The 12,015-nt window shown below is 37.2% G+C and overlaps 1 protein-coding gene across 1 annotated transcript in view; it reads right to left on the minus strand.

Annotated features, from left to right (window-relative positions):
* The window catches only part of SYNE2 (spectrin repeat containing nuclear envelope protein 2), a gene marked incomplete at its 5' end in the record, with an annotated part of 154,318 nt that overhangs the window by 79,883 nt on the left and 62,420 nt on the right, over positions 1-12,015 (minus strand). The window contains 8 exons of the mRNA XM_079537488.1: positions 166-348; positions 2,311-2,433; positions 3,491-3,676; positions 5,068-5,205; positions 5,792-5,974; positions 6,315-6,455; positions 9,064-9,219; positions 11,139-11,295. Coding sequence (XP_079393614.1) covers positions 166-348; positions 2,311-2,433; positions 3,491-3,676; positions 5,068-5,205; positions 5,792-5,974; positions 6,315-6,455; positions 9,064-9,219; positions 11,139-11,295 — 1,267 coding nt within the window. The remainder of the gene's footprint in view (positions 1-165; positions 349-2,310; positions 2,434-3,490; positions 3,677-5,067; positions 5,206-5,791; positions 5,975-6,314; positions 6,456-9,063; positions 9,220-11,138; positions 11,296-12,015) is intronic.

A 12,015-nucleotide genomic window follows, 5' to 3' on the forward strand; every position in this document is an offset into this window, starting at 1 on the left:
TGTAATGTGCAATTACACACACAAACACACACACACACAAAGTTAGAACATCCCCCAAAACATTACACAGAGAACATGGTAGGTGCACTACATGCCTGTAAAATAAAGGCATTTGAGGTGATATCTTATGAAATTAAATAACATCAATGAATGCAAATCAATTACCTCCAGCAGTTCATTTTGTTCCTTAGTAATTTTTTCTATTTTTTTCAATTCTCTCAAAAGTTGTCTTGCTCTTACGAAGACTGAGACAGGTTGTTTTTTCACCCCTGGCAGCTGAAGGTCTTCTTCATAGGACTGTATGTGAACAATGGTCTTCTGCATAGGACCAATATGGTCAAGTATAACCTGTTAGGACACAGGATAGATGATGAATGATTTAGTGAATTGTGAAAAAAATCAAATTTACACCCACGATGTGCAAGAGTAGGGGTTTTTTTGCGTTTTCTATTTAAGAAGGAAAAATTTTTTACTCTTAGAACAAATAAATGAAAATCCATGGTGATGCTCTTTAAAGAAAGAGGAAGATACAATCTGCATTTACAGTTCTGCTTTGTCTGCATATAAATACATGAGTGCTGCACAGTGATAAAAGGGTCATATTCAGAGTAGTTACTTATCTTATTGCATGACATTTTAAAGTACTGAATCTTGGTCACAAAGACAGTTTAAAAAATGGCCTAATCTTTCTGCTGTCACTGTAGATAACTCAGGTTTTTCTTTCCTGCACTGCAAACTGCCCATAAGATGCTCTGTGTTAAAGCTGACCTTCTTCTGAAGGTCCTACAAACAGTCCTATCACTGCTGAGAAACACAGCTGAGATGGTGATGAATAGAAACAGAAACAAGGACAAACATCTGAAGCCGAGTTTCCCATCAAAGACAGCTTCTCATAACCCTTCATTCTGAGTGGATGCATTTTGCAATCACCTTTGCCAGTTCTGGATGGCAGAAATATGTGCAATTACATACTACATAATATACAAAATACATGGTTCTATAGAAGGCTCTGTGATCAGCTTTGGAAGAACAGAATCCAATAGCAACTCAAAAGTTCCTTGTTATCCTGAAGAAATCTAAAATCTGAGAACTTCAGAAGGAAAAATGAATAAATAAGAGCCCTGAGCCCTTTTCTTACTAATAGTTTTGTTAGACTCCCCCACAAAAAGACTTCATGTAAATAACCACAACTGGAACAGAGATGTTTATTCTCTCATTCACAAGCAGTCTGCATCAGGATTTTTCTGTTATTGTCTGCATATTATCCAGGCTTCCACTTAAAATCAGGCAGTGGGTGAATATTATTTTCTAGAAGAAATATCACTTTAGGTTTTCTGCATAATATAGCCATTAGAGAACTGCTTCCTGGATAACAACGCTGTGAGCGGTATAACAACATTTTTTATTCCTCCCCCAAAACAAAAACCACAATTTTTGCATGTCAGTCAGCTGACAATGTGGACTGCAGTTGATAGAGAAGATACCATAAAGCTTTGTTTTATTTCAGGTTTTATAGAAAAGAAAGCTGTCTGGCCAAGAGACCTCACCTCAGCAAGAGTTCTCTGCATGCATGAAACAGGTGTGCGATGAGTCCCTTCAGCCTGTATTTCTAAAAGTATCTGTTGCATTTTTCCTCTATTTCTGGGAAAATAGGGCCTGATTTGCAGACTCTCATATTAGTTACTGTTTGATGATAAGTGGAATAATATTTATTGAATGTACCAGGTCCTAACACTCCCAAAAATGAAAGAGTCAAATACAGCAGGAATACTTTTATACTATAGTTACACACTTGGCTGTCTACTGGTATGTTGTCATCAACTGTGCTTTAGTTTCAAATGTTCTAGGTTAGCCCAGCACTGTGCTTCTTGAAGGGATATCCCAACAGCCTCATTTTAGAGTTCATTTTGCACACTTGTCTAGGTATATGTAAATTCTATTCCCTTCAGATGAAACTAAAGCTGAAGACTTTCCAGAAGAATATCTAAAGACCTTTGACAACTAATAGATGTCCAGCATCCTGGACAAGCACGAGTCTGGTCCTGAGTTATCTCCTAAAAGACACATACAGCACAGACTTCAGGTCCCCTGAAGTATTTTGCCCAACCAATGTGCTCCTTTTGGATTTCACTACTTGTTACTGTAAATGTGTAGCTGAAATAATGTTTGTAATAACTATCATTGACCTGAGAGTTGGAGTATGTGTAATACTGACATTTCAAAGTCATACACTAAAAATTTAGTCATTGCACTACGTATTCACAAAACAGGCTTTTGCTGGAAAAAGCGTACATAGGAGTTTTCACAGACCTGTCCATGTTTAAGTTGGTCTTTAGGAGAAAGTTCCAACAGATCTTCTGATGATAAGATTGTCTTCATTTTCATAATATCCTTCTCAAACATTTTTACATGAGATTCAATGGCATCCAATTCCTAGATTTTGGGAACAAAGAATGTTTGTAGATAGTATAGTTTTGAAACTCCCTTCAAAAAACCAAAATCAATATGAATTTCTGCATTTACTCAAAACTTAAAAAGAAACACTGAAAAACAAATGCAGCATATGCAGAATGTGTTAACAGGACGTGTTAACAGCTGCTGCTGACCAAAAGGCTAGCTACCACAAACTATGCGTTGTCATAACATCTAAAAGAAGTAATAATCTATGGTCACCTAGTCTATTTTAAACCCCAAGCGTGGAACTGAAATACCCTTGAAAAATCACATTATAAATCACTACTGGTGACAACGAAATTTTCATTGTTGATATTTACCATTAAGAAAGAGGTCTAATTATGCATTCTAAATGAAGACTTATGTCAGATGGAAAATGGGTCTGCATACAGTATGGCTCCCAGACTACTCTCATGAAGACAGAGTCAAAGAACAAACTGTGTTGGAAGGGATCTTATAAGGTCTCCATGGACTGTTTGGGACCTGATCCTGCTGAGACGTGGGAGCCTCCTGCCATGGGGATCTCACCCTTACTCTGAGTCCCTGAGACAGTGCTTGACCAACCTCCCTAAAGAGTATGGCACTATCTTGTTTATAGTCATCAGTTATATAGCAGCAGGCAACAGCAGCCTCTCCCCTATATCCATCCCTTCTCTGGTCTGAACTGACCCAGCTCTCTCAGCCTTTATTCCCATGTACTGTGCTACAGATCCTGACTACTCTTGTGGCTCTTCCTGAACTTGCTGCAGAATGTCTATGTCTCTCTTGCACCGAGAAAGCCAAAAACAGGCACATCACCCAGATGTGACCTCACAGAGCCTTGGCTCTATAAAACACTGCTTAGCAGGAGCTATACGTATCAGTGCGTTATCAACATAGCCTTTTTCCTAGAACCAAAACAAAGTATCACACAGACATTCCGAAGAAACCAATTCTGTTCCAGCTGAAACTAAGACACATGCAGACAATGTAAGCTGTATTTAATAACATTTGGTGATGCTCTGATAAAAAGAACTTACAGATCAACCAAACTTACATCGGCCACATGCTGGATCTGTGGAAGAATCTCTGCTATCTCTTGCTGTAACGTTGCTACTTCCTCCTCTGCTTCATTCAGCTGCTGCATTATACTGTCTGTTTCGAAGACAGGCGTTAGCTCCTCCAGCTCCAAGTAAACACTGTGCAGGAGATTTTGCTTTTGTTCTGAGTCTTCCAAAGCCATCTACAGACAAAATAAGAAATTAGTTTGCCTCCATCACTGGTGACATCAAAGCTCTGAGGCGATTTGGATCAGAATGAATCAGTTTAATTTCCTGTACATCACTGACCAGTGCATGTACTTCCAAAAGCTTAGTTCAGATTAAAACACTTCGTGCTTAATGAAACTGTTGCATCCTGCAGGCAGAAATCTGAGGGGCTTCTGCTATGACTACTAGGGAATCAATTAGGTAAAATAAATCTACGTGATCATGAGTCATGTAGAGGAAGGTTTTAAACTCTGAGATCTCATCCCCAAAACAGAAAAGTATGAGATGCCAAAGAAGGTTCCTCCCAAATTTCTTTGCAGTCATCAGGCTGACCCCAAGTACATACATGTCAGCCAGACACATGAAAAGGGTTTCCTGCACACCAGTTAGCAAATAAACTGAAGCTCTGCAGAAAATATCTGGCCAGTTGTGCATGATGTGAACATTCTTCCCATCTTCTGCAGGTATCTGCATGATTTTTTTTATTAATTACAGCAAATGTCTTCATACAGAATAGTGAAGAAGTTGTAAGCAATATCTGTGATTCACTCAGCTTTCTGCCACCTGAAGAAAAGGACCGAACATATCTCTGAACTTTATTATGAGCCTTGGGCACGTTTCTAAATCCACAAGCTTTCCAGCCTAGACCACATAAAAAACATAAATGCAAAAGAAAATAAGCTTTTGTTGGGAAAACTACACAAATTTTGTTAACTACCATCTCCTCGCTGTTACTATGTGACCTGTAACATGTTGATCCAGAAATGTCGATCTCTTCTTGTAATATAGGAAAGAAATTCTGGTTAGTTTTAATAGAACAATCCTTGTTCAGATCACCAACTTTTTCTTCTGGTGTAAGCCAAAGAGTGGACATACAGAAAACTTCTATTTTAAATATGATATTGTTAGAAATCATCTTGGCATTTGCCTGGCCCTGTAACATTACAAACGTGATTCTTGAAGTCAGAATTACCTTCAAGACACACTGAGAACTGCCTTGCACATCGATTCACTTCAAAGTTTCTGGTAAGCGCACAGATCTCAAAATACCACTCTATTTGGGATCATGTGCACAACACAGAACAGGTACAAAACTGTACCTATTAGAAAAGTAGTAACTGATTTTAGCCATGCAGCACACTGTCGTATATTTTTGGTAGATGCATGCTCTCCATTTCAGCACACAAGATAATTAAATCCAACACCGAAAAGTACCTATCTTTATTTCATGCCCTTAAACTGTAACCATTTTTCACTTAAAGTACTTATGGAAAATTATTTATATCAGTAAGGCTGAAGAATGCAAAACTGTGTCTTTATACAGCAACTAGTTATAATGAGAACAGACATCTGCACTAACACTTACCTGAAGGCCATCAGTGTACTTGTGTAGTCGTTTTGCAGAGTCATTCTGAACACCTGCTCTTAGCAAGCTGTTGGTGTTTTCTATCCAAACTTTCATGTCCTTCAAGAGTTCATCATATTCTTCCATCTTGTTGGCAGCCTAGTAAATGGCATGTTTTTATAAAAGGGCACAAATACATTTCTATTCACTGCCTAGGATAAACACATGTATAGGCAAGACTTGAAGCAAACCGGATGCATTTTATCAAGGACAGATTAGCATGGTAAAATAGAGAAGTACAATTGAAATTTTTCTGGAACAGTTTCATCTTCTAAACAAGAGTAATTTTGGTGTCCATGGGCATACATTTCATGGGGACATTGCTATGATTTATGTGGCAATGCTATTTAAATAGGTAACACGTTGGTATCATAAATCGTAACACTGCTGATCCAGGGGCAGGGATTGCCCATGCTAACGCATACCAACCACAATGCAGAGTTGGTCCTTTGGATTGGAAGCTGGAGGCAATGTTTGTCACTCCAGAAATTCTTAGCTATGTTAAGTCAACGCACCTACTCTGGGCTTTTCATCTGTTTGAGAACCTTTGATGATATTTTGTGTGAAGTCTTTGTTCGTTTATTTGTTTTGTTTGTTTGTTGTAAAGCTATTGCTTTGGCTTCTTTGTTAAAACAACATAAATTTTTCAAATTTGAGAAAATCTGAAGTTCACATTTGCCTCTACCTTGTTTAAAACGGCTGTTCTGCGCTCGGCAAGTTGTGAGACTTGTTGGTAATGCTGAAGGGGGGTCATTAAGATATCCATCAACTCCTGTGCGTGGCAGGAATCCTGCTCTACTATGTCATGCACTTCTGCATCCAGCTCATTGAGTTTGTAATGCCAAAGATCCAGCATATCCCAGATTTGCTGCATGTAAAGAAAGGAAAAATGAAATATATGGCTGGGCAGAAAGTTATTTTTTCTTCATGTTGAGCATGTGGAATTGCAAAGCTTTTTCAACTGATACAATGAGAACAGAACACTGCATCTGCCAGCATGATTCACAGCTATAAAAGCATGCATTTTCCTGTGAGAAAGAAAAGGTAAATGTTCAACACGTAAATGTTTGCTTGTACCTCTTCTATTAAAGACACAGAATGAATGGAGACAGCTTTATACTCCTGATAAACCGGGTTCTGTAAAAGCAACCAAAAATCTTTCAATGCCCACCAAAAAAAAAAAAAAAAAAAAAAAAAGGCAAAATTACCTTCTGAACTTCTTTGGCTTTTGCAACACTTTCAGTCTTCTGTTCCAGCATCTTTTCAATAGCTTGAAGGCCATTGTTAATAGTCTCTGCTTTTCCTTTCAGCACATACTGAGGAGAACTCTGCAAGTTTTCATAGCTAATCTGTCACAGTAAAGAGAAAATGATAGTGGAGATTACAAAGATCCACTTGTTTCTGTGTACCTCCTCACTAAAAATACTAGAAGTCTTTTTATGTTCCTTTTGATGAGTCACTTGAAAACATCAGAATGGAATTACATTTCCTGGGAGAAGCATCAACGTGACCAGACTGAATGTTCCCATCTTGTTCAACATTTTCTCCTTCCTTAAAATGACTGGCAATCATGAACCAAAAACTAGTAAGGTGCTGCAACTCCCTGAATTCAGCTGACTCCTTTCTCATCTGCAGCAGTGCCTTGATTATTTCTTCCATTTAAGAAATAAGGACGCTGAGAAGCATCAATGTGTAGTGAATGTCTGAACAAAAAAACCCTGGATTTTTTGTTCAAATCAAAACACCAAAGGGCCTAATTTCCAATTGAAAGAGAGAAGTTCGCGGGTATTGAGTCAGTGCTGAAGCAGACAATTGAGAGACACAAGGAGGTACCAGGTTACCATGAACTAGAAGAACTGCGGGGGGTGAGAAAGTCCTTGCTTGCCCAAGGTGATGTCTCTTCTCACTAAAACCTGCTAGCTGTTAGGGTCAGCTATCAGTACTGTTAAATCATGGTAAATTCCCTGCGCTGCAGGCCTGGGATTTATGGAGCTCAACAGCATGTCACATTGCACAGCTTTATGCTGCATGGTTACATGAGATTTCTAGTTTACCACTTACACAGGTTTGTCACTACTTATTCTGAAATACTTATCCTTCTGTGGGAAGAGAAATAAGGAACGTTACTTATTTAGTAAATTATTTGCTTTTATTTCTTTCTACTTGTTAGTTTATTAAGATTCTGACAGGTATTGTCAGAACAATATAATACCCATACTAAGGTACTGTGTTGATAAAACTACAGTAATTAAAATAAATATATAGGAAAAAAGACCTACAGTCCTTCTCTTGGGTACTCGTCCTTATACAAACCAAATTATGAAGTCCAATCCATACTTTGTATCTACAACTCTGTGGAAAAAGGAACTCAGACTGCAATCACCAAACATTTCATCATTATTACTACCCTGAAGTATATTCAGCATGAAAAATTACTGATGTGTGCAGTGGTAGTTTCTTTCTACAAAACAAAGCAAAAACATGGAACAGAATCACATATGAGCAATGTGACACAGCTGGAAATACGAAAGCAGGCTGTTCAATAGACTTCAGTCGTTCCTCAGACAATTTGCTGTATCTGTCAACGTTCTGCTCATCCAGGATTTTTTTTCAGCAGCTCTTAGTGGTCTGAATTTATAGTACTTGTCACATAAAATGCATGGCATCAGAAATATATTTTATGTTCATTCTTACGTTAGCTTACTTAGAAGAAAGTAGAATGCCATTAAAATAAGACAAGTTAATTCATTTTAGCACAGACTGGTACCTCCTGCTATGTGCCTACACTGATCTCCAGTTCCCATAGAATTCATCTGGCTTCCTTCAGGCATTTAAAAAAATTCCAATACATTCTGTACTGTTTTCCTCTACTTAAAACCGAAATGTTTCCAGGGCAATTCTTGCACTTCAACATGTAACATATGCACTGGGATAATCTTTCATCTCAGAAATTGAAACAGCAAACCAAAAACAAAAATCAACCCAAAGCATAAACACTGTTTTATTCCTCCTTCTCCTTCTCTCTCCTATCTAGTTGTCAGTTCTGAAAAGACTTGTTCCAATTTGAAATGAAAGCTGTAAAAATAAACCTAATTAAAGCTAAGAAACTGTAACGAATAGGTCTCTAAATATTCAATACAACATAAAACAAATGAATAATCTGACAGACAAAAAGAGTCACTGGATTTAAATATTGTTTCATTAAACTTTCAGGTTCTATCAAATTAACTACAATTTAGTCTTCAAAATTGGCATAATTATTTCTGCAAGAAGTTAACTGAATTTTTCTTTTATTTTGAGAAGAAATGAATAAAAACAATAACTATAGCACAAGAGAATTTCATCCCAAACTTTGAATATTACATTACTTTCCTTTAATTTTGTTTTCAGTTAACTGCTTACATTCCCTTTATACAGAAAACATTGCAAAAAAAGCATCTCATTGTAATTTAGTTACCCAAATACTCTGCCTGCTTTTGAAGGAATGCTGTCATGTCCCAAGAAGTGGTACAAAGAGCCATGCTGTGATCCTTTACCATACATGCAAGTTTATTTTTTTAAAAGTGGTTTCAAAGGAGTCTTTTGACTCAACTGTAAAAACTCTTCTCAGTTAAGTTTAACTTATATTCCAACCAACTCTGACTACTAGCTCAGTGTAAGAACCAGACTGGACAGAAAATCACATCTATATCATATCCAAGACCTTGCTGCTAGTGGTTCTATCATGCTCTCTTTCAACACCACCACCATTTTATATTCAGCTGCTTACTGGAAGTTTACTCTAAAAGAAGACAGTTAACATTAGGAATTTTTTCTTCAGCACACCCTTTCACCTGAAGTAAAAAGGTGAATTAAAAAATAATCAATGCTTCAATTTTAAATTTGAAGTTACAAAATTCATCCAATCTTGCTGGATGAATACAAAGAAGTATGTATGAAAATCGCATAAGCAATTACCTTGTCTTCCAAGTCTTGTAAAGTTTTCTTGCAGTCCTCCAGCTGTGCTTCAGTTTCTGCAGGAACTATTGTGTACATTTCAGAATATCTGATCCGGAGTTTCTCCATGATATCCTTAAGATTTTGACTTTCTTTATCAATCACACTCTGAACTTCCTATGAAATAGAGATTTTTTTACCCACTTTTTTCTTGAGCACACGTGCATGTGTGTAGACATATACAGATATCTTGTGGTTTAGATTTCTTGCCATGAGTATCAGTCAGAAGAGCTGTTTTTGAGACACAAATCCTACTCTGACTACCTCTGCAAGCAGATTAACCTCAAGAAATACTCCCTCATTTAATCAAATGATGCTTTTCAATCTATAAGAATTAATTAAACTTGATACTATTCCATGTCGGGCAACTGATGTATTGGTATTTATTGACAGGTGTAACAATGTAATCATAGAAAGTGCACCAACCATTAAATGCTAACCTTTGTGCCGTCCCTTCTGCCAAAAGTGCATTTTCTCTTTTAAAGATGTTTAATAGCCAATGTTCATTCCCTCATTATTATTAACAACACAAAAGCCACAAAAAGCAACAGATTTCAAGCTGAAGTGTCTGCTTTCAGGCAATTATGCAGAGCAGCACAGCGGGCTCCTTTCAAAGCAGTAGTTTCCAGTCCAGCACGAAGAATGCTGGTTTTATGAGATAAAAGAAACTTGAACAACTGTCTAGAGCCTGTGGCCTAGAAATAAAATCTGACCCAAGTCCTCTTGCAGAAAGAATGAAGAAACTCATTTGTTTTGAAGGTTTTCTAGAGTTTCAAGTTGGAAAGTTCTGTTTTATGGTTCCTTTTCCCAGTATTCAGCTATTAGAGAAACTCAAACGTTAACGATGCTGTTGGGCAAAAAGCTCCCACTGGGCATTAAAATTAACATCTTTTTTTCCATTAACTCCCAGTTTTTGCATGGGAATCTTTTCTCTCATACAATACAGTTCACATAAGATATACGTGAGAGTCTGAAATTGATTTATTTCCTGTCATCTCAAGACAACTGGCTCTGATAGAAATAAATAAATAAATGAAATGAAACCATGAAACATCTGTTTGCCTAATTCTACAGCAAAGTAAGCCCTTGTACCAATTAACACTATGCCAGTATTTACAGGACTTTACAGATTCCCCAACTTGAATTTGCAAGAATCAGTTACAATATCAGCTACAAAACCAGTGTCCAAAGGAAAACGTCCAAAGCAGGTCTCTGCAAACTGGTTTCTGTATACAAATGCACGCCCACATTTTACAGGTTGGTTAGTTGGAAAGCATTTGGCTGTTAAAACTGTCACCTTTTTTTCCCAGGGGGTTAGTCTGACAGAGCTCAAATTCTCTACAGATCTTAGTCGGCTAGAATAAATAAATGATAACATTCTAAAGTTTAAAAATAACTTAAATATAGTAAAAATAAAATTTTGATCAAGATCTAAAAATTAAGAGAACATAAATAAAATAACACTAAATCAACATGATTGAAATAATAAATAAATAGACGCATATAAACCAAGATTCTGGAACTATTAGGAATAGCATTTTGTAAAGTCCAGTATTCAAAGAAGGCTAACAAAAATATACTGAAATGACAGAAATGTATTTTAAAATGTACTGGAATTGTGCAGAGTTAAGGCTGGTGGGATCAGTGGTCCTGATCACAATTTCAAAGCAGTTACCAGATTAATTGACTTATGTGGAATCAGATCCAGAGCATTCAAAGCTGCCCTGGTTAGATATGCAGAGGAGGAAAATGCACAAGGTATACACTGAGCAGTCCTTCCTAAAAGGCACGCTGGTTGTGAATCTCTTAGCAATCTATGAAGGCTTCTGCTAACTGAACTAGTAGAGGAAGAAGAGTGCAAATCAATTCCAGGGCAGGCCAATCGTTTCCCGTTGAGCCAGACTCATTCTCTTTAACTCAGTATGCATATGGATATACATACTTTGCAACTAATTTTATTTGGAGCAATTTCAAGCCCCAACATAAAAGAGAATATATTCCAAAGATTCCCACAGAGTCACAGGGCAACTGCTAACCTTTAGCTGTGCTGCCTTTCCAACAGCATCTTGGGAGAGCACAGATAGAGCATTCTGTAATGCATTTTTCACAGCATTTATTTCTTCAGTGATCTTGTTCCTCTCTTGAATCTCAGACTGTATCAAATTCTTATGGTCTTGAGTCTTTTCATACAACCTATGACAGATTTCCAGCAAGAATACACTGTGTTAGATTTTACGGAGTAGAAGTTATCAGACCACACCTAATGTAGAATTTTTTGTAAATATCCAGAACATTTGCTTGTATTTTCATGTTATTTTATGTAACTAAATCTCTGAGTGTCTGCCCTTTATGCTTCAATTTCTTAGAAAGTGAGTCTTCAGACATTGCTAAACAGACAGCATGGCTATTTAACCAGGAATGACGCTCCAGAAAACAGCTCATAATCTCAGAGTCTGAAAGCCATGGCAGAGAAAAAAGACATTAACAAAGATTTCCATGTAAAAAATAAAGCATGCAGAAGGGTGACTGTAGTCTCAGATTTGCAAAAAACATTTGAGGTAAATCTTAAACAGTCATTAAGGCACTAATTAAGGTAAAAATAGTGTAAAACGTGCAAGGTCTGACTTTCAGAAGAGTAGAAGACTTGTACATCTCATTCAAGTTCACTAGAGCTTGAAGCTTTCAAAATCAATCATGAACACTAATATTCTCTCCTACATTTGAGCTGCAGCCCCGCATGACATCATTGATCAGGCTCAAGTCTTCCCCCCCCAACTAGTGTCTCTCATTGCCCATTCTGAAGACAGCAGATGGGTTAGATGGAGCACTAGTGTGACTCAGCACACTATCTTTTTTAAGTCAATACATCTTTCATATATTCTTCAATATCTAATAAAATGCTGCTCTTACAAG

The sequence above is a fragment of the Tetrao urogallus genome (assembly GCF_951394365.1).
Source record: "Tetrao urogallus genome assembly, chromosome: 6".
Taxonomy (NCBI): domain Eukaryota; kingdom Metazoa; phylum Chordata; class Aves; order Galliformes; family Phasianidae; genus Tetrao; species Tetrao urogallus.